Source organism: Salminus brasiliensis, chromosome 8, assembly GCF_030463535.1.
Source record: "Salminus brasiliensis chromosome 8, fSalBra1.hap2, whole genome shotgun sequence".
In the NCBI taxonomy this organism is placed as follows: domain Eukaryota; kingdom Metazoa; phylum Chordata; class Actinopteri; order Characiformes; family Bryconidae; genus Salminus; species Salminus brasiliensis.
Genome location: NC_132885.1, coordinates 26630650 through 26656510, shown reverse-complemented (window position 1 = coordinate 26656510; position 25861 = coordinate 26630650). Strand labels below are relative to the sequence as shown.

Here is a 25861-nt window from a genome sequence, read left to right as displayed (position 1 = left end):
GCCAATGTATGTCACAAGATTTATTGCCAAGCATTATACATTTGCACAAATGGCCCTCTCCATCTCATCTCATTTGAACAGAATCTTATATATAGTTATATATTATGGTGACTGGTTTTCCATGATTTCAAGTCAAATCCTTGACTCACGCCGGACATTCAAACTCTTCTCAAAAGGGAATAAAAGCTTTCGGTTTAGGAAGGCTAAACAGTTCATCAGAATTACAACAGGGTCAACTATCACACTTGGATCATAATCTGACATACAATAACTCAATACTAAACCATTCTCATTTGTCAACATTGTTTGGATCCTGCCCATTTACCTGCATCTCCTTGTGTGTCGCTCTGGAAACTATGTAAGCATTCCTCTAAACACTTCATACATATAGTTGTATTAGAAAACATATAAAGGATTACAAGATATTGTGTCTACAAAAGCAACGTGTCTCCTGCTCCCACAATTGTTTACTTGCATACAAAAAGAAGAAAACCTTGTTTTAATAAAGAGAATTTGTAACCGGTACAATGAATTCTGTTATATAAGTGAAAGGCAGAAATATATTCCAGGTTGGGAGTGCTTCTTTTCTGTCGTAACATTCACAGGCCCATGAACTGTTGCAGCAGCCCTTCTCAATTAAAAAAAAAAAAAAAGTCTCAAGAAAGTGTCTGTTCATGCTAGTATTCCTCTCCTACCCAAATTTCACAGGCATTTCCTGTCCAGCCGTCCCAGCACTCACAGGTTCCGCAGTTGCATGCGCCGTTCCCTGAAAATGAGAAGAGAAGCTGGGATTGAAAGAGCCACAGAGGCTTTAACCTTCTACAAGCTTCTTCTCATCGGAGCTAGCTTCTGCTGAGGCAATTCTCCATTAGTGTTTAACAAAAAGAAAACTTCCACTACTTAGAGCTTACTCAGTTTAAAAAAAGGTTGATATGGGAACATCTATTAGACAGAGACAACAGAGAAGGACTTTATAGTGTGTGTTTGAGGCTTTACTAACAGTATTTAGTCTGAAGAGATGCAGGATTGGAGTTCCATAACAGTGACTGGGAAATTTTATGAGTTTGGGCTAGTCATTCAGTGTTGTGTAGGTCTCCCTCGAGCCACTAAAACAGCTCTGAGCCATGAAGATCCATTTTCCACAGAACCTCTAAAGATGTTGTAGTATCTGGCACTACGATGTTAGCTAGTTGCAAGTTGGGGCCTACATAGATCGCATCAGTCTCAGGTCTTGGGTGTCCATGACCCTGTTGTTGGTTATCCTTCCATAGCCCACTTTTTACTGCAAACTGGGAACTCCCCACAAGACCTGATGTTTTGGAAATACTCTGACCCAGTCATCTAGCTATCACAGTTTGGCCCTTGTCTTCAAACACGAACTAGAGACTGTTCACTTGCTATAATGACGCTATAAACAATCTTCTCATGCTGTAGCTCAGGCAACCAGGACCCCTGGGTTCCACATGCTCTTTGTTAGCTTAGTTAGGTAACTGGGTTGCGACTTTTATCATAAGGATAAAAACACCAAACTAATAAAAACACCCAACTAAAGCTGTTCCATTGTCCTAGAGACAATATACACAGGCCATGCCAGGGGTTTTAAGAATGCTTTTGAGACAAAAATATTAGGTTCACTAACCCTCAACATAAAATCATAAACTTGTTAATAAAATATATCTAATGAGAACTATAATATATATATATATATATATATATATATATATATATATATATATATATATATATATATTTTTTTTTTTTTTTTTTTTTTTTTTTTTTTTTCAAATATATGAAAGAATTTATGCAGATACTGTTTTTCATCAGCGTTTTTACCTGCAGCTACTAAACCATTTAGAGCTTACATTTCAAGACTTTGGACTTGACTTAAGGTGTTTATTGCTTATACTTGCAAACTGAAACCTCTGTCCAAACGTGAGAATGAAGAGCACTGTGGAAAACCAATCAAATCAAATAGGAAATCAATAAGGAGAAAAAATATGCATTTCTAATCATATATATCTGACCTGATTGTCCTTCTGAATGTTTCTCAGAATAGACATTTGGAAGAGACTGATTCTGTACCTGAAGAAAGCAGAGGGCTCTTCGCAGGCCAGACCACTTCTGGCTGGTTCTCTTTAGGCGGGGCTTGCCGCCGCTGGATGGCTGGCTCCCTGCAGCTAGGGGCTGCTGTGGATAATTACTATGCCACCCCTCACCTGCACTGCTACAAGCTGTTATGCTGCTAAGTCTACCTCCACCCCACTGTTCGACTAGCCTGGGCACACTGATGACGTTGGGTTGCACATATGACCCACTGTTATCTCTGCTGAGATGTTTTAGATCTACGTAAATATGAACACAGCTCTGGTGAAGGACAGCAGTAAACATGGAAGGGGGCAAAGCATGCTCACTGCTATCTCCCTGGAGCAGCAATCTTTTTTGCATATAATGCTAAAAACAGGGTGTGGATGAAGCTGGTAATGTTGGGCGGGGGGCAGGTTTGTACCTTGGTGAAGATGTCTGGAGCTCTGTGTCGTATCGCCACTCAAACAGTTGGAATTATAATCTGTGGCCCATGAAATTGAGCACCAGGCATTCCTAATACATTGCATTTTCCACATCACTCATCAATTTAGGTGTAATGAGAATCACTTGCTGAAGAAGCCATTAAATGTGCGAATACAAAATTAGTATTCGTAACCTGGCAGACACATTTTTGCCTCGTTATACTCATAAAGGTCGAGTGCTTTACTGTTGCCCTGGAAGGGGCCAAACAGTGTTTGCTCGTTTGTATTTGCATTTTTGTGTCTAAAAAGACAGCATTCCCTTTGCAGCATAAGAAGATGGTTTTAATACTCCTTATGCATATGGTAATTATGACATATGCCCTAATCACTAATATGCTAATCACTGACATTTTACAGATATTTACAAATTCCCTTTTGTCAACTTTGCTCACTCCTTGTTTTGAACGAATCATTTTTGTTTGTGTGGGAGGAATAAAATAATTGGTTGAATGACACTGCAACCGACACTCAAGGCAAGAAACCAATAAATATAAAATCTTAAAGCAGACGTCCAAACGTCCTCAGGTCCTAAAACCAACAGTAATTATCAGTACTGTTTTCTGTTAGCACTGGTCAGACATCTCCCCAGGAGGCTTACAGAGGATATCTTCACTCTCCGTGGAGCTCCTTGCCTTTTGAACCTCGGCCAAGGATATTAGAGGAAGAGAATGAAGCAGCAGGGTTTTTACTGATTGGACAGCTCAGTATAAGCTTGGCACTCAGCTATCTAATCCACCAATCAAATTGAAGTCACATCAAAGAAACCCAGGACCCTTCAGAAAGAACAGGCAGCAGTTGAGCTGGGAGAACGCAGAGGGAGTGTGTGTGTGTGCACCAGATTAAGGAGGTTTGTGGAGGTGTTAAAAGGTGTATATGAACTCTACCTGTACAGATCAAGCCATCATGCTGGTCACACTCCCTGTCGTCACATTCGCAGAATTCACCTGAAATGTACCACTCCAGCGGTGAACAGATGCACCTCCCGCAGTGACAAGAGCCTGAAAGCATATGAATAGGTTTTGAGACTCTGACACAACCACTTGCCTATAACAGCTCTGTTCATTACAGTTCTGGAACAGTGAGACTCGTAAGAGCAATAAGAGTTTGGGACTGGTGAGACTTGTAAGAGCAATAAGAGTTCTGCGCTAGTGAGACTCGTAAGAGCAATAAGATTTCTGCACTAGTGAGACTCGTAAGAGCAATAAGATTTCTGCACTAGTGAGACACGTAAGAGCAATAAGAGTTCTGGACTAGTGAGACACGTAAGAGCAATAAGAGTTCTGCACTAGTGAGACTCGTAAGAGCAATAAGTTCTGGACTAGTGAGACTTGTAAGAGCAATAAGAGTTCTGCACTAGTGAGACACGTAAGAGCAATAAGAGTTCTGCACTAGTGAGACTCGTAAGAGCAATAAGAGATCTGGACTAGTGAGACTTGTAAGAGCAATAAGAGTTCTGCACTAGTGAGACACGCAAGAGCAATAAGAGTTCTGCACTAGTGAGACTCGTAAGAGCAATAAGAGTTCTGGACTAGTGAGACTTGTAAGAGCAATAAGAGTTCTGCACTAGTGAGACACGTAAGAGCAATAAGAGTTCTGCACTAGTGAGACAGGTAAGAACAATAAGAGTTCTGCACTAGTGAGACACGTAAGAGCAACAAGAGTTCCGGACTAGTGAGACTCATAAGAGCAATAAGAGTTCTGCACTAGTGAGACTCATAAGAGCAATAAGAGTTCCGCACTAGTGAGACACGTAAGAGCAATAAGATTTCTGGACTAGTGAGACACGTAAGAGCAATAAGAGTTCTGGACTAGTGAGACAGGTAAGAACAATAAGAGTTCTGCACTAGTGAGACACGTAAGAGCAACAAGAGTTCCGGACTAGTGAGACTCATAAGAGCAATAAGAGTTCTGCACTAGTGAGACTCATAAGAGCAATAAGATTTCTGGACTAGTGAGACACGTAAGAGCAATAAGAGTTCTGCACTAGTGAGACACGTAAGAGCAATAAGAGTTCTGCACTAGTGAGACACGTAAGAGCAATAAGATTTCTGGACTAGTGAGACACGTAAGAGCAATAAAATTTCTGGACTAGTGAGACACGTAAGAGCAATAAGAGTTCTGCACTAGTGAGACACGTAAGAGCAATAAGAGTTCTGCACTAGTGAGACACGTAAGAGCAACAAGAGTTCCGGACTAGTCAGACTCATAAGAGCAATAAGAGGTCTGGACTAGTGAGACTCGTAAGAGCAATGAGTTCTAGACTAGTGTGACTTGTAAGAGCAATACGAGTTCTGGACTAGTAAGACTCATAAGAGCAATGAGTTCTGGACTACTGAGATTTGTAAGAGCAATGAGTTCTAGATTAGTGAGACTCGTAAGAGCAATAAGAGTTCTGGACTAGTGAGACTTGTAAGAGCAATACGAGTTCTGAACTAGTGAGACTTGTGACAGCAATACGAGTGCTGGACTAGTGAGACTCGCAAGAGCAATAAGAGCTCTGCACTAGTGAGACTCGTAAGAGCAATAAGAGTTCTGCACTAGTGAGACTCGTAAGAGCAATAAGAGTTCTGGACTAGTGAGACACGTAAGAGCAACAAGAGTTCCGGACTAGTCAGACTCATAAGAGCAATAAGAGTTCTGGACTAGAGAGACTTGTAAGAGCAATAAGAGTTCTGGACTAGTGAGACTCGTAAGAGCAATAAGAGTTCTGGACTAGTGAGACTCGTAAGAGCAATAAGAGTTCTAGACTAGTGAGACTTGTAAGAGCAATACGAGTTCTGGACTAGTGAGACTCGTAAGAGCAATAAGAGTTCTAGACTAGTGAGACTTGTAAGAGCAATAAGAGCTGTGAAATAGTGCCACTCTTAAAAGCAATAAGAGTTCTGGACTAGTAAATGGGTTAATGACAATATGATGTACAATAATAAATAAATGATCAAAAAGAAACCAAGTGAGTCTAAACAAATGGGCAGTTTTTTTTTTCAGATTAACCAATGAAAACCAAAGACAGAGGTTAAAGCTTATCAGTGGTAAATATTGGGATATTTCATTTTATGAATACAGCTGTATTCTATGAATGCCACAGTAATTTGGTCATAGATTTTAAAGAGTGGCTACAGGGATGCTCATTAAATATTAAGTCCACTGGCATTTCAGCTGCACTTTATAGTATATTTTTCCAACACTGCCAGGTTGCAGACTGATAATAAAAGCATGTCCTCTCTTGACTCGGCCTCATAGAATCTTGACACACAGCATCCTTTAGCTGTTCAAGGGCAAGCGGTCTAGGTTACAAAAGGATAATAAGGTGTTAAGGTTCCAAGGCAGGCAGGGAGCAAACACTTCCCTGTGTGTCTCCCCTGTTTTTCAAAGCCCAAAGAGGAAAGCTGCTGCGCTTCGTCTCCGCTATTTATACCTTTATAAAGGGTTTGAAGTATAGACTTTGAAAAGACGGCGAGGTGCTTGTGTTTGCGATCCGCCTCATGAACGTATCTGTGTGTATGACAAAGAGAGTAAGAGAGAGAGAGAGAGAGAGAGAGAAAGAAGAGGTTGATCTTTTTCTCCCATCTGTGTTGGAGGGAGACAAATGTGCTCATCTACATTTGGATGCGGCTGGAAGAACACTAATCTTGCTGACACGACGTTCACTGTCTGGACGCTTGCTTTCCTTCTTAGGCAGTTCAGTGTTCTTAGGCAGTTCACTTTCAATTAGACCTCTCTTAAGAATCCTGAAAACTGAATGCAGCAAATGTCAGGGTAGATTGTGGTAGCACAGCATGGTAAGTAACCACTTCTATGGCCGTTGAAATTCAGTATATGTTCCAAATGTTTGTGGACACCCCTTCTAACAAATGCATTCTGCTACTTAAAGTTACATCTGTTACTGACAAAGACTTGCAAATGCACACATACAGCTTGTCTAGAGCGTGTAGGAAAAATATTGCCAATAGAATAGGACTAGATAGGAGAATAGGAGCAGATAAACATGAACCTATTAGCACCATGTCTAATGCCAGGTGCATTCAGCTGTGGAGCAGTGGAACTTTGTTCTCTGGAATCATGTTGGGGCTCCATCCAATACTTCTTGGAGGAGTTGAAGATGAGGTGGGGTGGTGATCATCCAACATCTTGACCTCACTGGCGCTCTGTCGTGAATGCAATCAAATCTTCACAGCAATGCTCCGAAATCTAGTTGTAGAGACAGCTACTCCAGTAAAAGCAGGATAAACATTTTTTGGGGGAAAAGGTAAGAAGAATGAGCAGGTGTCCCAATACTTTTGTCCATATAGTGTAGGAAGGTTTCCGGTTTGAGAAAAACATCAACTAGCCTCATAAGGCTCCAATAACGTCTTCTCTGCTCCGATACATCCAGGCTTAGTGGACAGCTGTGGATTGTCTTTACACTATAAGTCAGGAATCAGGACAGCCCTAATTTCTTCCTGTCCTTCGACTCCAACATGACAGCTAAAGTGGACCCCTGCAGTTGATCTCTCCCACCTTTCCTGTCACGTATAAATGCAGCTCTAGCAAAGCTAAATTTTACCTTTTCCGGAGCACATGACGCCATGGGCTGTCTCACACAGGCTCTTGCTCTGCTCGTCAGTCATGTTGCAGCTGCGGGGGAACTGGCAATGCTTCCCAAACCATCCATCACCACAGATACAGCGGCCACAGGAGCAAAAGCCATGGTCTGGGGAGTGCGAGACAGACAGAGACACAGACACAGTCACTAGTGCTGAACAGGAAAACAGCTTACTTTCCTGGCAACAGTGCAACTGATCCAGACACATTACATTGGTTCAAACATAGAGGAGTTAGATTCCGGACTAGTGCCAACAATGTTGGCTGCTACTGAAGTATCACAGGGTTTATCAGAAACGGCAACAATGCAACCTCAATCTAGCACCAGTATCTAGTGTGTTTCTGCTTGGATGCAAGGAAAGATCTTTCTCCTCAGGAGATTTGATGGTTTTGTGCGTTATACAGACTGTACCGTTAACCATTAACATGGTTATAACAACATATTTGTAAAAGGCTACAAGAGGGCAGTAAATCAAACAGATGATGTTCAGGATATGTCTCTAAGTAAGCTGGCTGCTTTACTGAGGCAGGGAAAGCTCTCCAAAGAGGCCAGTAAGCAGCCAATAATCATCTGTTAAGCCAGATGTTGTAAAAATCTGTTAGGTAAGGAAGAGGAGTCCAATATAAAAGCTCAGTCTGAGTGCGCTGTAGAAAAGTGCCAAGCAGACGTCATTTTCACAATTTGCTTACATACAGAGCGCTCGCAAACATTTGCTTTTGCATGCCCCCTGACCACATTTGAAAGTCCTGTTGTCTACCCAAAGTTATGCAAAGCAATAGCTGGGATACCATGGCAACCACCTGAGATACTATAGCAACAACATACCATAACAACCACTGAGCAACCACTTAACACCATAGCAACCACCTTACAATACTATAACCCTCATCTAGCAAGCACTTAGCAACACCCTAACAACCATCCGGCATACTACAACAACCACCTAGCAACTACTTAACAACATCATATCAACCGCCTGAAATGCCTTAGCAATCACCATGCAATACTATAACACATCCAGCAACCCCCTATCAACACCATATGGGATACCATAGCAACCACTTAGTGACACCATATCAACCAACTAACAGCAACCACCTGGGACACCATAGCAATCAGCTAGCAGCCAGCTAGCAACACCATAGCAATCCCTCCAGATGCCACTTAGCAACATCATAGCAACCAGCTAGTAAAACCATTACAACCATATTGGATACCATAGCAACCACTTAGTGACACCATATCAACCAAATAACAGCAACCATCTGGGACACCATAGCAACTACCTAGCACCCAGCTAGCAACACCATAGCGATCACTCCAGATGCCACTTAGCAACATCATAGCAACCAGCTAGCAACACCATAGCAACCACCTGGAACCACTTCATACTTCCCCCTCATAGTTTTTGATGCTTTTCTAGTCCATGTTCATGACCTTCAAAGCAATTCACAGTATCTTAGTCTTAGTCGAAGACTAAGCCAGTGGACTTGCCTGGCTGGGGCATCACATACCAACAGTTGACAACTGAGAATCACATATCAGCCAATCAGCTGTTGTTAAACTAAACCAAATAAAATGAAATTATGTGAATTGGTGTTATTGCTTGTCTATTTTTGGCTCTTTGAAACATGGATAATGTTACTATCAGTTGGGTTCATCTCCAGAATGGCTAATAGTGTTGTGGTGCTAGGCATGCATTACAGCCAAACAGTTAGAGCCATTGACCATCCCTGAACCCTCATGAAAACATGGCTTGCATGAACACCGACTTTCTGTTGAGCCTCTGAATAGTGCTAGGAACTCTCCACGTGTTTACCGCCATCAGAATGAAGCAGGGTGAGGCGATTACATTATCTATTGATCGCTCCTTCTTTTTGAGCTTGTTACATGGATTTCTTTGAGAGGATAATCAAGTCAGTGCACCACTGAGGTTTGTACGGCTAAACACTGAAAGCCAATATGTATTTGTTTTGCTGACGGTTTATTTAAGAACCCGTTCTAACATGGAGATGCTTTCAGAAGGAATTTCCTCCAATTACTGGCACATTGGACGGGACTCAAAACTCCTGAATGGTTAACTCTGTCTGCTTCAGACCTATGGCGTGTTGATCTCTGCAGACTTCACTAAGGCAGGATAGTAAGAGTCCTATATGTAGGAGCAGTGAGGATGCCGGCTGGGAGGAAATGAAACTTTTTTTTTTGAAGCATCTGAAGGCTGTAGTCTCTCTGTTGTTCATGGAAGAGTCTGTGACTGAGTGGGAAAAAATAAACAGTGAATAATAACAGAGCTCCTCCTGCAGCTTGTACTGCTTCCTCTCATACAATTTCAAGGATTCCCCCCCAGGACTAGCCTGGACAGAGAAGTCGTAGAGCGCATATTGGCCTAGATATTAAATTCCAACAAGGAAACACAAAGGCATCCTGCTCAAAATGAAAAGGCAAGACAAACAGAAAAGACTAAAGCGTAACCTCCTGTTTTGCAATTCGCACCTCTTATAGACACTTAGAGGCTATGGAGCCAGATGTACTGGGACTTCTGCATCAGGATTCTACCCAGAAAGGAGGTGATATGTACAAAACCAGTGTATGACCTTAAATGAAAAGCATATGGGCTGCGTTTAAGGATGATCACAATGGTACAGATTTACTAATAACACTCTGTGAACACTACTTTAGGGGGGTAGTCAATTAATCAGGTTATCTAAGGAGAACTTTCATGCAAACAAACTCAAGAAATAGAAAATAACATGACCAGAGCGCTATAAACCCGTTTTGCTCATGGATTTAATATACTTTTTCAGTTTTTGTCAGGTCATGTGTGTTTTTCTGTGTATGTGTCTTAAATTTGAACACAATCAAGGCTGTATTATTCATTCTTTCTCCAGTGAGCATTTGTTATTTGTCTGAGTGCTGCGTTTTATCCTCCCTCTGGCATTTTGTGTTCCATTTTATATTTATATTTACAGCATTTAGCTGATGGTCTTATCCAGAGCGACTTACAAGGTTACTTGTTTTTACAGAGGTGAGCTAATGTAGTGTTAAGAACCTTGCCCAAGGGCTCTTATTGGTGTAGTGCAGCATAGTCTCCCAGACCAGGAATCTCCCACATGGTGTGGTAGCTCACTGGCCAGTAGGGGTGTTACCTGTTGCGCCACACCAATTTTAATTTAGCTTGAATCCAGATAAAAGCTTGTTATTTTTCTATCTAATAATCTATAGATTATTTTGTTGATTAAATAATTAGTCTAAACGATTACATTGTCTAAAAAAGTTAACCATTTAAAATTCTGTTTATTTTAATAAAACTGTTCACATCATCATCATGCTGCATAACCCAATTGTGCTTGAGCTACAGATCACAGAGCGGTGGCCTGACATTTTCCCACAGCACTTGCCCTACACTTCCAGACTGGAACGGGTGTATTTAGGTGATCTTTAGATTTAACATGGCAGTAATCAGATGGGGTGTCTAGGTTAATTATTCCTAATTATCAATACAAATGCTCAAAGTGGTGGATTAAGGGGGGGAATCAGACCAAATACTTTCTTGGGGGGGCACTGTCATTGAAAAATGATGCATTTAACCCTTTAACTACAGATGACCTGTCAAGCTTTACCCTTCCATATAGCTTCATTTTCGAGGTACAGATTCGGAGGACTGGAGTGCACAGTTGGAGCTTCACACTCAGCTGCTTCCATCAGCCAGCCTATGAGAGCATTTAATTGCTTTCGAAGAGCGGCACCCCAGCCCTTTCAATTAAACTGCACCTGTGATTCCCCATTACAGAGGCTGGCAATGCAATTTGCATGCGTGTGTGCGTTCACATTCTCAGAGCCTTTCATGTTGGTCTTTGGAGGAACACTTTCAGAGAAGCCCCTCTACAGCTGTGGGTGTGGCTAGCTGCTGTCTTAGAAAGCTGGGTGAAACCAAAGTGAAATGTTGACATGATGCTTCAGTGCCGCAGGGTGAAAGGACAACATGCAAACAACGGGACATCTCACTGTATGCAAAGATTCACAGAAAATCCCCACAATGGGTGCACAACCTCTGAGTGCTATCCTCTTCTGAATGCTAAACCACTCCAAATGGATCAGCCGGGCAATTAGCTGACATTAACTTTTTATCAGTGAGTGGGGCCCAGCCATCTCTGTGAGCTGAGAGTGTGCAGGGGGAATGGGGAGAGAGAGAGGGAGAGAGAGAGAGCGAGAGTGTTCCCCAGTTCTCCTGTATTAACATGTTCTAACCTGCATCAGTGTGGCACCACAACAGCGGCGGGGGCTACATACATATTTAACGTCCATCTCTGAGGCTATCCCAGATAGGCCAGTGGGTTGAATGTGCCCGTCAGGCCTCTGTGCCACTGTCAATTAGCAGTGCAACACAATGAGCCCCTGGAATGCATGCAGTATTAATATTGCATCCACCGCCAACAAGGGAGAAATATCATCCTGGGCCGCTGCAATGTCGGGATTGCCCCATAAACCACATCCAAAATGAAAAAGTGCAGCTGCATTCTTTATATGACCCCTTGAAGCCAACGGCTAGCATATGCTTCCTCCAAGACATGTTAAGCAAGCCAACCAGTTCTTTTTAAACTGCCACTGATGCAACACCACTGGTCAGCTGTGCTGAGGAAAGGGGTAAGGAAAGGGGCAGCCCATATATGCTCTCATGGACCCCTGACCACATATTGCATGACTAAGTGAATGAATAAACAAATTAATGCACGCAAACACTTTGACAGTTGCGCCACCCTGGAGTCCAGTCAAGGTTTTTTTTTTTTTACCGGTCTTGACACCATGTCAATGGAAGTTACTGTTAAATGTGTTGGGTTTGAGCTTGTTCGTTTCTACCAAAGTTCTGATGCCTGTAATAAACTCTCTGATTCTGAGAGTTGTACTTTTCTTTAATGTAGCATCTTCATTCTGGCATCTAAACAGATGCTGAGGACAGATGCTAAAAATGATGCAGCGGTAAGAAGAATGCTAGTAGGCAGATCAACACCACTGTGACTTTATGAATAGGACTTCGTTACTGTCCTGCGCAGTTTGTCAATGCGTTTTATGAATCTGGCACAGATACTTGATCATCCAACAGTTCTTCTGAAACAGGTAGTCTGCCCACCTTTTGTTCTCTTGTGAGAAGGTAAACTCTCAGCCATAGTTAGTTAGTTATAGCATTAGTAAGGTCAGGTCATGATGCTGGATCGATTTATCTCAGAAGAACTGAAAAGTACTGAATAGATTGGAAAGCAGCCTGAAGTTGTAGTACATTGTGGGTGTCCTCAAATGTTTTCCATGCTTTCCAGTAAGGTGTCAACCGAGGAGATGTGGTTTATACTGGAGCATTCTGCTGCTAAAAAGACATGGATATAATAGTTAGACCCATTTGCACATCCAAACTTTAAGAATACCATGTCATTACTATCTCTCTCTCATTACAGTACTGATATGGCTATTGTGTGAACAATATTATATTTGGTGCCTATTACAATTTCCATGTGTTAAGGGGGTCCCAAAGTATTTGGACAGTGAAGTTGCCGAACACCAAAAATATATGAGGCAAATCTTTAAATAGATGCTTTCTTAAAGCAGTTTTTTTTACCATGAGGTGATGTGTAATCTGTCCTGGACTATACTGTATTTAACACTAATTTATATCTAACACTACAGAGTTTCTTGATTGATATAACTACAAGTGTGTCATACAGCAAGTCGTTGCAGATTTGATTTTGGTGAGATGATTCTTTTCTCTTTAGGGTTCATAAATCAATAAGGAAATGAAGATTACATGTGGTACTGGGAGAACAGATGCATGTAAAGGTCACTTCAGGCCTACATGGTTCAATGGCAACTGCTGTTATTGAGTTTCCTTTATGCCTGAAACAGGGACATCAGTGGCCGGGTGATGGAGGGGGAAATGGACGACAATAATCTCCTTGGCCTGAAAGTGAAAGTCATGGCAAGTGATGACAGCCATATGGCCAAAGGCGGAGGGTAGGGGCAGCACATGCGACACACTCATTTTCCCCCACATACAGTCCGAGTGGTGTCTGCATGTAGCCCACATTAAATCTGGAGGTAAGGTTTGGATCTGACAAGTGTTCTTTGCCATCGCTGCAGTGCCCTACAGGAAAGGCCAGGAGTGTTAATCGGTTTTGCACTTCTCCAGTCGCAGGGATCCAGTGCAGAAACACCAATTAGTTCTGATCTTTTCCTACAGTCCACATTCTGCTTCTTAAGCACTAAGGGCAAACAATCACCAAAATGTCAGTTAAAATAAATTTGCTGAAGTTTCCAATAGCACTTTTCATCATTTCGAAGCTTCGTGCCTAAGCGCTCCAATCAGGAGTGCAAACTTCTCTGTAAGGGGGACTAAACTTCAAAGGCTTTCAAATATTCACAGATTCAATTGGATTTGTCCATTTCAAAGAGCGTGTCCAATCAAACTGCATCGATCTGTTGAATCAACGTCCCAGTGCCTCTTGGAAGCTCTCTTCCTTACAGGCGAATTTCAATCTATAACATCCAAGCATTAAGAAGTGGCACGAATAGTGGCTAAAACAGGGTGGGAACATTGTACTAATCCCTCATCATGGGAAATCGTTAACAGCAGATTTATGGGTGTATACTCCTTTAATAAAAAATAGGGTTAATTCTGTTTTCCTTTCCCCTCATTTCTATAGATTGTGGATAGAAGGAACTGGGAGTAAAACAGGCCCTGCCTGAGTGACTGAAAAAAAAAAAGTGCATTACTTCTGCTTAGCATAACCAACGCATAGCAAAAGGTAAGAACACCAAGAAAATCCCTCAATCTTAACAGCACTAGTCAGCATCTGAATACTGGTCTGTAAAATGTAACGTGTTTCTCATATTTGAGAGGGAGAATGCATTTTATTGTATGCTTTGTGGTTAAAAAGGCAGAGATAGGGATGACCTTATTGCTAATTAGGCTAACATGCTCAAGCTGAAATGAGCTCAGTCCAGAAATACAGTTATAATATTGCTCTGGTAAACTAACATGTTGGAACATGAGAAAATATAAGACCTTGGGTCAGATTCATAAAATGCACTGGCACAGTTTTTGTGACATTAAAAGGAAATGGCACCATAGTAACCGTTGCTCACTCATAAAAAGAGTATTACTAGTGGTCAATTGAATTTTCTATTAAATTTGGCCATGCCGCTCTTTTCTCTCCACATCATCACACAAAAAAGTAATTTGTGGATGAACTTGGTGCTAAATGTTCCAGTAAGATGCTGAAATAAATGTAATTGATTTCATTAATTGAAATTAATTAAGTTTTAAAAACATGCATGGTATTAAAGGTCAGTCTTGATGCTACACACACAATTACTATTATATAACTATTAACACAGAAATGAACATTGACTAAGAGATAATTCTACTGCTCTTATTATATAAAAAATATATATATTTGTTTTAATTAATAAAAGTAAACAATTAGTGTAAGAAATATAGTAAGGCCTCTTCGCTATCCTGTTAGCAATAAAATAAATTAATTTGCTAATGCCAGTGTTTTTCAATGATACTGACAATAAGTCACAAGTTGTTGAGAAACCATTCAGCACTGTTCTTTTCAGGTAAGGTCTCAGGAGTCTACTAGATTTGACCAATTCTCTCTATAACAAAAGGTGGACTTTTGGCAATCATTCAAATTAAACCTGTGCATTGAGGTCACCAGCAACCTTGTAATTGCTCAAGGTGTTAAAATGCATGCGCTATTAGCATGTCAAATTTGTGCACTGTGCACTGCATGCATCAGAAAATTACATACAGATTGAAATGACTTGATTAAACTCAAATAAATAGAAATAAATATAAAGGGTAGAAAAAGCAATTTTCATGCTTTAAATTAAAACCTGTTGTTGACAATAAATTCCAGATGTATACTGATGTATGTAAACTAACTGAATAAATATAAAAAGAAATATGTTTATATTATTTTGTGTGTATCTAATTTTGTGTGCTAATGTCTTTGCCTCAATGCTACATTCATCCCCACACTAAATTCAGCATTAAGCAACTATAAATAAATATAAATGCATATAAACATCTATGCATGTACATCTATAGATGCATCATATTGTACTGAATAAAATAAATAAATAATTAGATGTGTAAAGTGTATTATATTGTATCATAATGTATCATATCGTGACTACTAGCATGTTAGCTTGTGGCTAGTGTGTTGACTCAGGGCTTACATATTATCTTGAGGCTAGAGGGTTAGGACGGGAAGTTATACAGCACATTCAATTTCAAATATTGTACTCAGATACTTCTGACTTCGTGCTGTTTAAAAATAAAACAACAAACACTGTATAGTATTGAATAGAATTGAATCAGATTTTTACTTTTTTAATAGGTTACATATACCAGCTGCTGTGTAAATGCACAAGTTAGTATTCAGTCTGGCCTGCGTCTGCATCCTCACGTCCCTGTGCTCCTTCAACCTAACAGCCTGTAAGACTACCACATCATTCACCTCTGGAACATGTAGTAACATGCAAATTTAGCTCCTGGAATGTGTGAGAACCCTCTTATTTCCTCTTGTTGTCCTTCACAGCGGGCCAGAGGTCTATAATGCTAGCGGGTCTGCATCCTACATCTGTAATATGTGGCTGCACTCTCTGGCATGCGCTGGTCTGGATTAAAACAGGGAGAAGAGGAATCGAATTCTGGAAAATTTTTATTTCCCTCTCAGCTATCTCGCTCACCTCCCACAGCATCCTTTGGAAACAATAACAGTGCTGTGGTGTTCTGTTTGACCTGCTCAATTGCAGTATGCTCTGAGCCTGAAGGAAGGTCACGCAGCCAGACCAACTGTATGAACTGAGGATGATTGCACACTCATCACCCAGCACTTCCCAGAATCCTTATATGCCCACTCTGCGGCGCTCAATGTGACCCCCCTTAGGGAAAACACATCAAGTCCCTGCAGCCGTTCTGCACACTTCAAGTCATGTGATGCCTTCAAAACATCCTCTGCATATGCTGTGAACAGCGGATTTTGCAATGAAGGGGATTCTAAATGTGCAGATTCTCTCCACAGAGAGCTCACTGTAGCATGTTAATAACTCTGTGAACATAGGATGGACGCCTAAAGCTCATTCTAAAGGAGGGGTACCCATGCGCTTGGCTCTGTGGGGCCAAAGGGATGCATTGATGTGCATTTTAAAAAAGCATATAAAACATTGTGCTTTATTATGTTAATGAAATACTTTAACTCTTTAAAGCCAAGTCTATTATATTTCGTACATATTTGAATTTTAGTCCTCTGCAACATCAGCATGATAACTAAATACTAAATTATCTTAAATAATTCATTCATAATCTGTAAATAAGAACAATAACCAAGAAAATTAAAACATCAATATGTTCTACCTGCTCCCTGGTGGATTCTCTGTGCACTGAATGCATCAGAAAATTACATACAGATTTTCAAGTTTGAAGCGAATTGAGTAAACTCAAATAAATGAATTTAAAGGGTATATAAAAAATTTTGTGTCCGACATGCTTCAGATTAAAACATGATGTGGGCATTAAATTCTAGATGTATTAAATATGGCACAAAATAAAAACCAATTTAAAAGTAATTGGTCAAATTAGGTCAAATAAACACTCCAGTTTTAAAGAAATAGAATTTTCTTGCAATTATTTGATAGTTTGGACTTTAAAGGGTTTAAAGTGAGAAAACAGGAGTTTAATCATTTATAGATAAAATACAAATATTGTCTGTCTCTTAAGAAACTTTACAGTAGAATTAAAAACCTTTTTAACTTACAATGGAAATCAGGGTAAAACTTTTTTTATTTAGTTTTGTCATTTTGGAGCATTTCTATTGGTCCATTAATCATGAATCTTTTCAACATAGTAAAGAGCAAGAACACGAAAATAAGAAAAACAGCAGCGATGTGCTTACTCTGTAATTAGGGGAGGGGATGGGGTTAGGCTACACAGCAAATTCACCAGCCTTAAATCAACACAGTTAGTGTTATATGAGCACTGTGTGTCAAACCTTTAACACTCTCAGTGGTAATTTAACACCAACAGTGGTAATTTAACACTGGCAAATTTGCTGTGTAACTTCTGTCCTCACAGCCAGACTTTGGGCAGCCCTGTTTCAGAGCTCCAGACAGAGATTTTGTGACATTTGTCTGTGGTGGTGTGTAAGTGTGTGCTGTGTGTGAGGACTTCTTACCACCACAGATGTCTCCATGCACATCTTCACACTGCCGGTCATCACACTCACAGTTTTTGCCGTGAACACGGCTGTCTCCTGGTGGATGGCATGTGCACTGGCCACACAAGCACTGCCCTGCAACATAGAGAACACACACACACATACACACACATGCAAATGGGAAAGTTTATATAGTTTAATGTCAGTTATTACCAAACCTTCTAAGAAACTGAAGCTTAATCTAGATGTCATAAATTGTAAAAATTATAAAAATTGACAATACATCTTATTAATTAGATGGCATGATGGCCTATAAAGATCCAATTTACATCACATGACCATAGAGACACAGCAAACACAATATGCAGCAGAAGCAGTGTAGTGTAGAGTGACTTGCAGTCAAATGGAGCTAAAACTCTGGACTAGTTAGTCAGCTAATTCTAGTTTAGTGTAGTAAACCATACACACAGCGATGTCTAAAAGGATAAACACATCTAAATCATATCATATCTGCATATCTAGCTGGAATGTTTAAATGGTGTTAAACAATAACAAAAATTACCATGTGGTTTAACTTTTACACAGTTCACATATAAAAAAATCATGGAACTAACCAACCTCCATTCAGATAAACAACCAAGTCCACTGCACCTCCACTGCTATGCACTCAAAAGCCTAAGAGAAATGTCAGCAATAACCCATCTGTGTAGCTTTAACGCCACGCAGTAGCTCCACACTACTCTATTAAATGGTCTCATAGAACACCAGGCCCAGCAGCATGTACGGCAGCACGTCGGAGTGTTTATTGCGCTCCTAGTATGTAATGGAGGAACCGTGAGAGCGTTTCAGTCATTAGGCAGCCTATTATAGCTGAAGAGTTCTGAGAAATCCGCAATGATCCACTGCTGTTAAATGCATTATCATGAGTGTGTATCATAAGTGTGTGTTCCAGACAACTGGAAACAGCCTCCTCTGTTTACGCTCACACTCCAGCCCCACTTTCTCAGCACATATGCGAGAGATTTACATTTAGGTGAGTTGTGGCTCATCACAAGTGATGCTGATGCCGTAATTGCTTTCCATTATTTTTTTTTCGATCTCCTCCAATCCCAGACTCAAGCCGAATCATTTCCATTTACGTGTCGAGCGTGGGGTGGAAGAGGAACAATGCTATAACATTAAAGCCAGGAGCGTCAGGGCAAAGAAATCATCAGCTTTCAATGTGTCATCAGTTATGCACCTATACTGGTACAACACTCATTTAGAGGGAACATTCCCTCATAAACTAGCTCACTGATAATGAACCTGATAAGACAACAGATGAAAACGATGTGAATTCCATATATGAAAAGTGGCTCATTACCATTAACTTGCACACAGCATCCAATAAGTTGCCACTGTTCAGAAGATGTCTGAAAAACCCATAGAACCAAACCGAGTGTCAAACTCCTTCAGAATTCTGTTGGTGAATGATAATGGTTACTCAGTGGTATAGTGGAAGTATGTGGATAGATGCGTATACTGCGTGCATATGTCCATATACCATTCCAGAGTATTTAAATAGTCCATATCTAAAGGACCATGAAGCCAGGGCCAGTCTTGTAGAACATGAGGGCCTTCACAAGTGTGAAATCTAAAATATCAAAGGTCATAAAATCATAAAATGGATCTTAAAACTGAGCATTTTGCCTATTTTTGAAGGCTCCGCTTTGGTACTGTCAATTAACCCACCATTTGAAGCACCCCCTAGCACTAGCAATTCTCCTGACACTAGGAGGAGAAGGACTTAAAATGTGTCTTAAAACCAGTACCACCCTTCTTTTCTAACTGTCACTGATACGGCATTGCCGAGACAGAGAGGAAAATTGCACTCTCTCTGACTCCGGTTACTGATGGCAAAGTGGCATGGCTCAGGATTCGTACTCACAACCTCTGGGCCACAGCGGTAATGCACTAGACGGCTAAGCCATGGAGGACACCATTAGCTAGCCTGTATTGAAATCAATACATGCATTCTGATTGAGCTTATTTTTTCTGTTCCTATGACTATGACAAAATGCACTGCTTTTTAAATAATGTTCTTTGGCATGACCTTTTGGCAAATGTAACAATCATGATTAATCACCATTAAACACCCAACATACCGCAATTAATCACATTGAATTATTTCTAATCATTTGGCAGCCCTGCTAGATCAAGAAATGATCAGATTGTCAATAAAACAGACTCCACACCAGAAGATGAAAGTGCAGAGGGCCTCGGTCTCATATGGTTATCAGTGGTCACATCAGTCTGCTAGCATGGGTGCTAAAATCTGTCCGACACGGACAGCTGTGGCTACTGGGGCTTCAGGCAGACGGAGAGAATAACAAGCAACGCCCTGTCTGACAACCTCTCAGCCTGCCAAGCAGATAAGCGCCGTCTGCGTACTGGCCGTTACCACAGCAACTGATGATGTCATAACCCCCCCTGCCTTATTGATTAGTTTTTGCAACGTCACGGAGAACCAACTGGATGGCTCGTGTGTTTACCCCACGCTTAACTGCCATGTGACTCTTCAGCATTGGACTCACATTGAGACTGAGTGAAGGAAAACAGAGGTCTGTCTAAACACACAGAGCTGATTAAACCAACGTGCACAGGAACACACCTTGCCTTTGAGCAGGTCGTTTTTACAGAAAGAGCACACAAGGAAACCGGAGGGTTTCGGTCACTTGCTTTCTCACCTCAGCTTAAGTCATTCATCAGCAGGGCTGCTCAAAGTTTACAGAACAGTATTAGTCTTAAATTTGGACACAAACACACAACTGAATGTTTTATTATTTTCCTCTAAAGACTTTTCCAAACACTGACAAATAGTAACACCAGATTTGCAAACACATCTGACTTGGACTCATGCATACATCACTAGAAGAAAGACTTTCCTGCATCTTCACCAAAAAATGTATATAAAAAAAAAAAAAAATCAAAGCCTCATGTTGGGAATGTAAAATGAAAGGCTTAAATACTTTTGAAAACTTGGCTGCAGTGACAAAAGGTGTATTTGAAGATAACGTGCACAGAATTTCATGAAAAGAACACCTCTCCAACTGTTAAGCACTGTTAAGCATGTTAAGCTTTGGGCTCATGTTGCAGCCAATGGCATGAGCAACATTTAACTAGTATAGAGATGTATGATAGGATAGGATGCCGGCAAGCCTTGTAAACAAACCTCGCAGTCTGTAATAAAAGGACACCGATTCTTAATACACCTCAGAATCCACAACAGACTACTTCAAGAAGTGCAGGCTGAAGATTGAATAGTACTCACAGCCCCCCAACCTGAACACCATTCCAATTCTACGAACAGACCTAAAAAGAACAGGGCATGCGAGAATTTTGCAAACCTATGGGCAATAATGGGTAGAAAAAAGTACATATTTTATCTAAATATGAATCTTAAGATGCTACAAAGATGAGCAATTACAGAAATTATAAACCATTACACAACATGGACATTATAGTTGCCAGCAGTTTAGATCAATCTGTTTAAATAGTCTGAGATTTTCAGTCTGTTCTTACAATCCTTCACTATACCTATTAAAAACGGAATATCTCAGATCTGATGCACTACTAGATATAAAAGTATTGAAATTAACCTTCTCAATGAATCAATAACTACTTGACAATTGATCATTCAAAAAGCAGGCCGATGATTCAAGTCACTTTTGCGTGCATTATTGCTGAACGTCAGTTCCCAACATCAATAATGCTCTTCGGGCTATGGTGTTGCTAAATGGTTCATATTTTCATGCCAGGTTGTTACTAGGGCATTGTAAGGTGGTTACTCTGGTATTCCAGACTAAGGCACTGTCACTGTGATCAGAGGATCGCTGGTTCGCGTCCCGATCACGCTGCTGCTAGCCATCAGTACCTGGGGCCTTCAGAGATTGCAATTGGCCTTGCTCTTTCTAGGTTGGGTAGATGGCGCGCTCCCCACACATCACTCTAGTGCAGCACTGGCCATCACTGGCATCTGGCAACCCGTGCATCAGAGCCGGGTATATGGCGCTTCTCTCCAGGTGTGTTGGTTGCCGGATGACGAAGCATCGGCGGCAGGTCAAAAAAGAGGTGTGCCTGGCTGCCCATGTGTTGGAGGGGGTGTGTGTTGGTCTCGCCCTCACTAGTGGCGTGGGTATAGCATGTGATGGGGGGTGGGGGAAGAATACGTACTGGTTGGTTACTGGCAATCTAAACGGGGAAGAACACCAGTATAAAACCTGAAATAAATTTATATATATATATAAAAAACCCATAATCAACAGAATACTTAATTGCACAAAAATGTTCTATAGTAGTGATCTACATTTAATACATTGCAGGTATAACTATTTTGGACCTCACAGAGTTTATGTGAATTGTTTGCCCCACACAGCCTAAGACCCTACTGCCATATTCTGTACATAAATGGAGAAAGCAGCCCTGTCTCCTGTAGCTTCAGCGTTACAGACGGCTCCCCAGCTGACCATGCACTGTTCTTTGGGCCGCAACTAAACAATTAATCCTCTCTCTATATTTGAGAGACAACCATCCGGTAAGTTCAGTCCCCCAGTGAGCAATGTTCATGCAGGGCCAGAACAAAGCCCCATCCCTTTTTAAAGCACAGAACTTCAGAGCAGCTTTGCCTCAGCACTCACATAGGACAGTTTACCTGTCCAAATGTTTGTAGACATCCCTTCTAACAAACGCATTTAGCTTCTTTAAGTTGCTCTCATTGCTGACAGATGTGCAAATGTGCAAGCACACACAAACACATTGTCTAATCTTGGTAGAGAAGTAGTGCCAGTAGAATAGAAGCTCTCTGGAGATTATAAACAGGAACTCATTGACACCATGCCTAATGCCAGGTGTGGGGCTAGAGGGTGTTCTCTGGGATGATGGTTGGTGCTCCATCCAACACTTTGGGAAGGAGTTGGGAATGAGGTAGGGGGTTGATCATCAAACATCCTGACCTCACCAATGCTCTTGTGGCTGAATGCAATCAAACACACACAGCAATGCCCCAAAATCTATTAGAAAGCCTTCTCTGGACAGTAGTTTATGAGAGAAATAGTTTTAATACCATTAATCATGAGAAAAAACAATAAATGAGCAGGTGTCCCAATACTTTTTGTAGTGTATAATGAGCTTTAATTCAATGATATTAAAGGAGGTTTATGGTCTTGGTGTTTAAAATCTGAGACATTTAATATCACTCAAATATCAACAAATATAACAATATTTGAATACACGCCTTCCATTTGAAAGAAATCGCTTTCCCCTCTTTATCTCTGGAAACCCAAGCCTGATGAAAAGTTGATGGTAAAAAGTCTTGCTGAATTCATGAACCCAGAGCCGCACTGACACCAGGGTTTGGTTGCGGGAACAGCTTCCATCTTTGACATTAAATGACAGCGACACTCAACCACACCAGCATATTGTGTATCCTGATGTGTCTCATCATGCGTGAATCCAGCAAGAAAAATGCAGAAGCTCATGCAAATCGGGTTTCCATGGCACCAAGAAAAATCACTCCATGCTACGTTTTTTTTTTTTTAAGAATAACCAGTAAATATTAAACATAACCTGGTTTTTGACCCATGTGACTACTGACACTTACTAAATTACTAAATTCATCAATTCTTTTCTAATGCATTGCTTTGTGTCCACTTGCCTTAACAAGAGTATTTGTAAGTTTGATCTATTAATGTTTAATAATAACAAAGTATTAATGTGGTTTATGTCCACTACATCAAGTGTCAATAATCACATGGGTCATAAACCTGGTTTATTATTTATATATTAAAATGTTTATTCTTGTGCAACTTAGTAGGGAGTGATTTTCCTTTTCTTTCTTTTTTTGTTTTTGGTGCTATGGAACCCTGATTTGCATGAGCTTCTGTATATATTTTTTTCTTAATGGATTCATGCATGATGAGACTTCAGGATACACACAGCAAGATTCCAGCACACTATGCAGGTGTGCTTGAGACAGTAGAAGTCAGTGGTCTTCAAACCTCCCCTTGGAGAGCTACCATCCTGCTAGTTTCAACTTCAACCCAAACCAAACACACCATTCAGCCTCCAGGGCTTCTGGAGGCAGTAATTAGTTGAATCAAGTGGGGTTGATTAGGGTTGGAAGGCTATGGGAAGGCAGCTCTCTAAAATGCAGGGTTGGAGACCACTGGTGTAATCCTAACCTGTCAAGACTACATCAGCCTCTTAAGACTTAAGTTAAGTTAAGAGACTCATTCCTTCATAAACTTCATGTCCAAACAGAACAGCATGCCACAAAACCTGTGTTCATCTAATTACAAGAGTTGTAGCCATCTGCTGTCAAATTCGCCCCATTGTAATTGCTCCTTTCAAAATGGCAAGTGTATTAGGCAGTCAATACAACAGCAACTCTGGATGCAGTGTTGATCCACAAAGGTCGTATATATCAAGATCCTAATGTTCAGCAACTTTTTTGTGGCTCTTGAGCCCAACGCTACTTAAAAACAAGCCTTGGTAGAGGTTCAAGTATCGAATAAACATTAACGCAAGATATTAAAGACACAAAAACCAGCCCTGTTCTAATTAAAATGGTTTTAGCAATATGCCATCAAACCTGACTCACAGTAATTGCTCCTTTGGAAATGGCAAGTTCACAAAGCAATCAATACTGGAGGAACTATGGTTGCAATTGAAGCATTCACAAAAAGCCAGTGTTCATCAGGATCCTAAAGAGGAATTCCACTGTTTTTCCAATAATATTTGCATAATTAAATCGTTAAGATTTGTTTAAATGCAGTCTTTCCGAGTGGTCTAATGTGAAAGGCTTGGTTCTAAACAAGCTTACTGAATCAGAATTGTTTACAATGTTAGTAATGAGATCCAATCTTCTGGCCATTTATACTTCCTGGTGCCAGAGATGCTGTTTTCTGATTATTTAAATGTAATTATTTCAAACACTTATCTATTCTGGAGTGGTACATTGAGGGTCTTGTAAGAAAAAGCATCCACTGCATTACCGCTGTTCTACATTCTACTATTTTCAACATTATATATGAAAATGGATACATCACATTTGAGTTGCAGACATGGCAACCCTGGTTCCCATCACTATAAAGAAATCTGAATCTGTAAATGCCTATAAATGCATGTTAATGCATATACAGCATTTTATTTCACATTAAAAATCTCATTTGAATAATTTTAACAAATTTTATCCACAAGTAGATATGGACGGAATGACCTGAACCGCACTGCAAGCCTTCCAAACTTTTCTTTTTACTTTTTGGCCTTTTTCAGGCATAGTACTTGGAAGGCCTTAATCAGAGGAGGAAATGAAAGGTCAGGCAGGACAGAGTCATGTTTAGATGAGGCATCTGGAGACATCCTCTAATCAGACTGCCATTCAAGTGCTGCCCACTGTCAGCGGCCACATGACCGTCACAATGGCAGGGAGCTGTCCGCTGTACATTGCAATAAAGCCTGGCTACAGCCAAACACTCAGCAGGATAACACCCACTATGGGAGCTTATGTTAAAGTCTTACTGCTACAGCAAATGTGCACAATCCTCTTGTGAAAGCTCCTCAGTCAAATGTTAGTCAATGATTTTAACAAGTTGTAACCAAGTTACAACCAAAGTGGTGATCAGTAGAACGAAAAAGTGTCGCAATTGAAACACACCAAGAAAGCTAAAATATCTGATTCTGATTCTGAAATAACCATAGTCTAAATATCACAACAGCATAAAACTATTGGGAAAAATGGTTTACTGTTCCGCTTGTTATGTTTATTGTTGGAGACTTTTTCTGGAATCAATTTAGTTTCTATTGTGAAACACTGCCGTGTCTTTGCTCACAAAGAAAACTGCCATCATGCGACGCTCAGACAGTGATTGCAATCAGTGCTAATTCAGCTGATTTGCTTTAAAAGATTGCTTATCATGCCAGGCAGCTCCAGCAACGTTCAGGACACCAGTCAACATCTGGGTGGCAAATTGAAGTCCTTTCTCTTACTCTCCCCTGAACAACTGCCTTAGAGAGTGTTTGTTCCAGTGATTGCTGCTGGGCATATTCATATTCATAATCAACATGCATTCTTTACGGGCGCAGCGTATATAGAATACATCAGTGTGCTAATGACTGGTGTAAGTGCCAACATCTTAGTCACCTCCGCTACTGCAATCAGTCATTTATTGCCTCGGCAGGGCAAAATTAGCATTTTGGCAAAAACTCTCGCTGTTCTTAGAGTGGCTCAAATGTTCAAGCATAGCTGTAAAGCTAAAAAGTCACCCTCAAACACCAAACGAAAAGGGAACCTCAATGAGAATAGTGGACAGGTTTTCCAGACTGCGGAGAGCTCTTCAAAGTAGGTGGTTCCTTGAGGAAATTCCAGACGCCTAAAAGCCTTGTGACAGCTGCCTTTCGTGAAGCAAAATAGCTTGGCCAGCAAATGTTTTACATGTCATGGTCTCCTCTCAGAGCTTTTACGA

The 25861-nt window shown here is 40.7% G+C and overlaps 1 protein-coding gene across 1 annotated transcript in view; it reads right to left on the bottom strand.

The window, feature by feature from the left end:
* Positions 1 to 15: 15 nt before the first annotated feature.
* The window catches only part of itgbl1 (integrin, beta-like 1), a 78450-nt gene continuing 52604 nt past the window's right edge, over positions 16 to 25861 (bottom strand). Inside the window, exons 8-11 of the mRNA XM_072686316.1 lie at positions 17379 to 17495; positions 7111 to 7257; positions 3452 to 3565; positions 16 to 766 (exon numbers count right to left, since the gene is read on the bottom strand). Coding sequence (XP_072542417.1) covers positions 678 to 766; positions 3452 to 3565; positions 7111 to 7257; positions 17379 to 17495 — 467 coding nt within the window. The 3' untranslated portion in view covers positions 16 to 677. The remainder of the gene's footprint in view (positions 767 to 3451; positions 3566 to 7110; positions 7258 to 17378; positions 17496 to 25861) is intronic.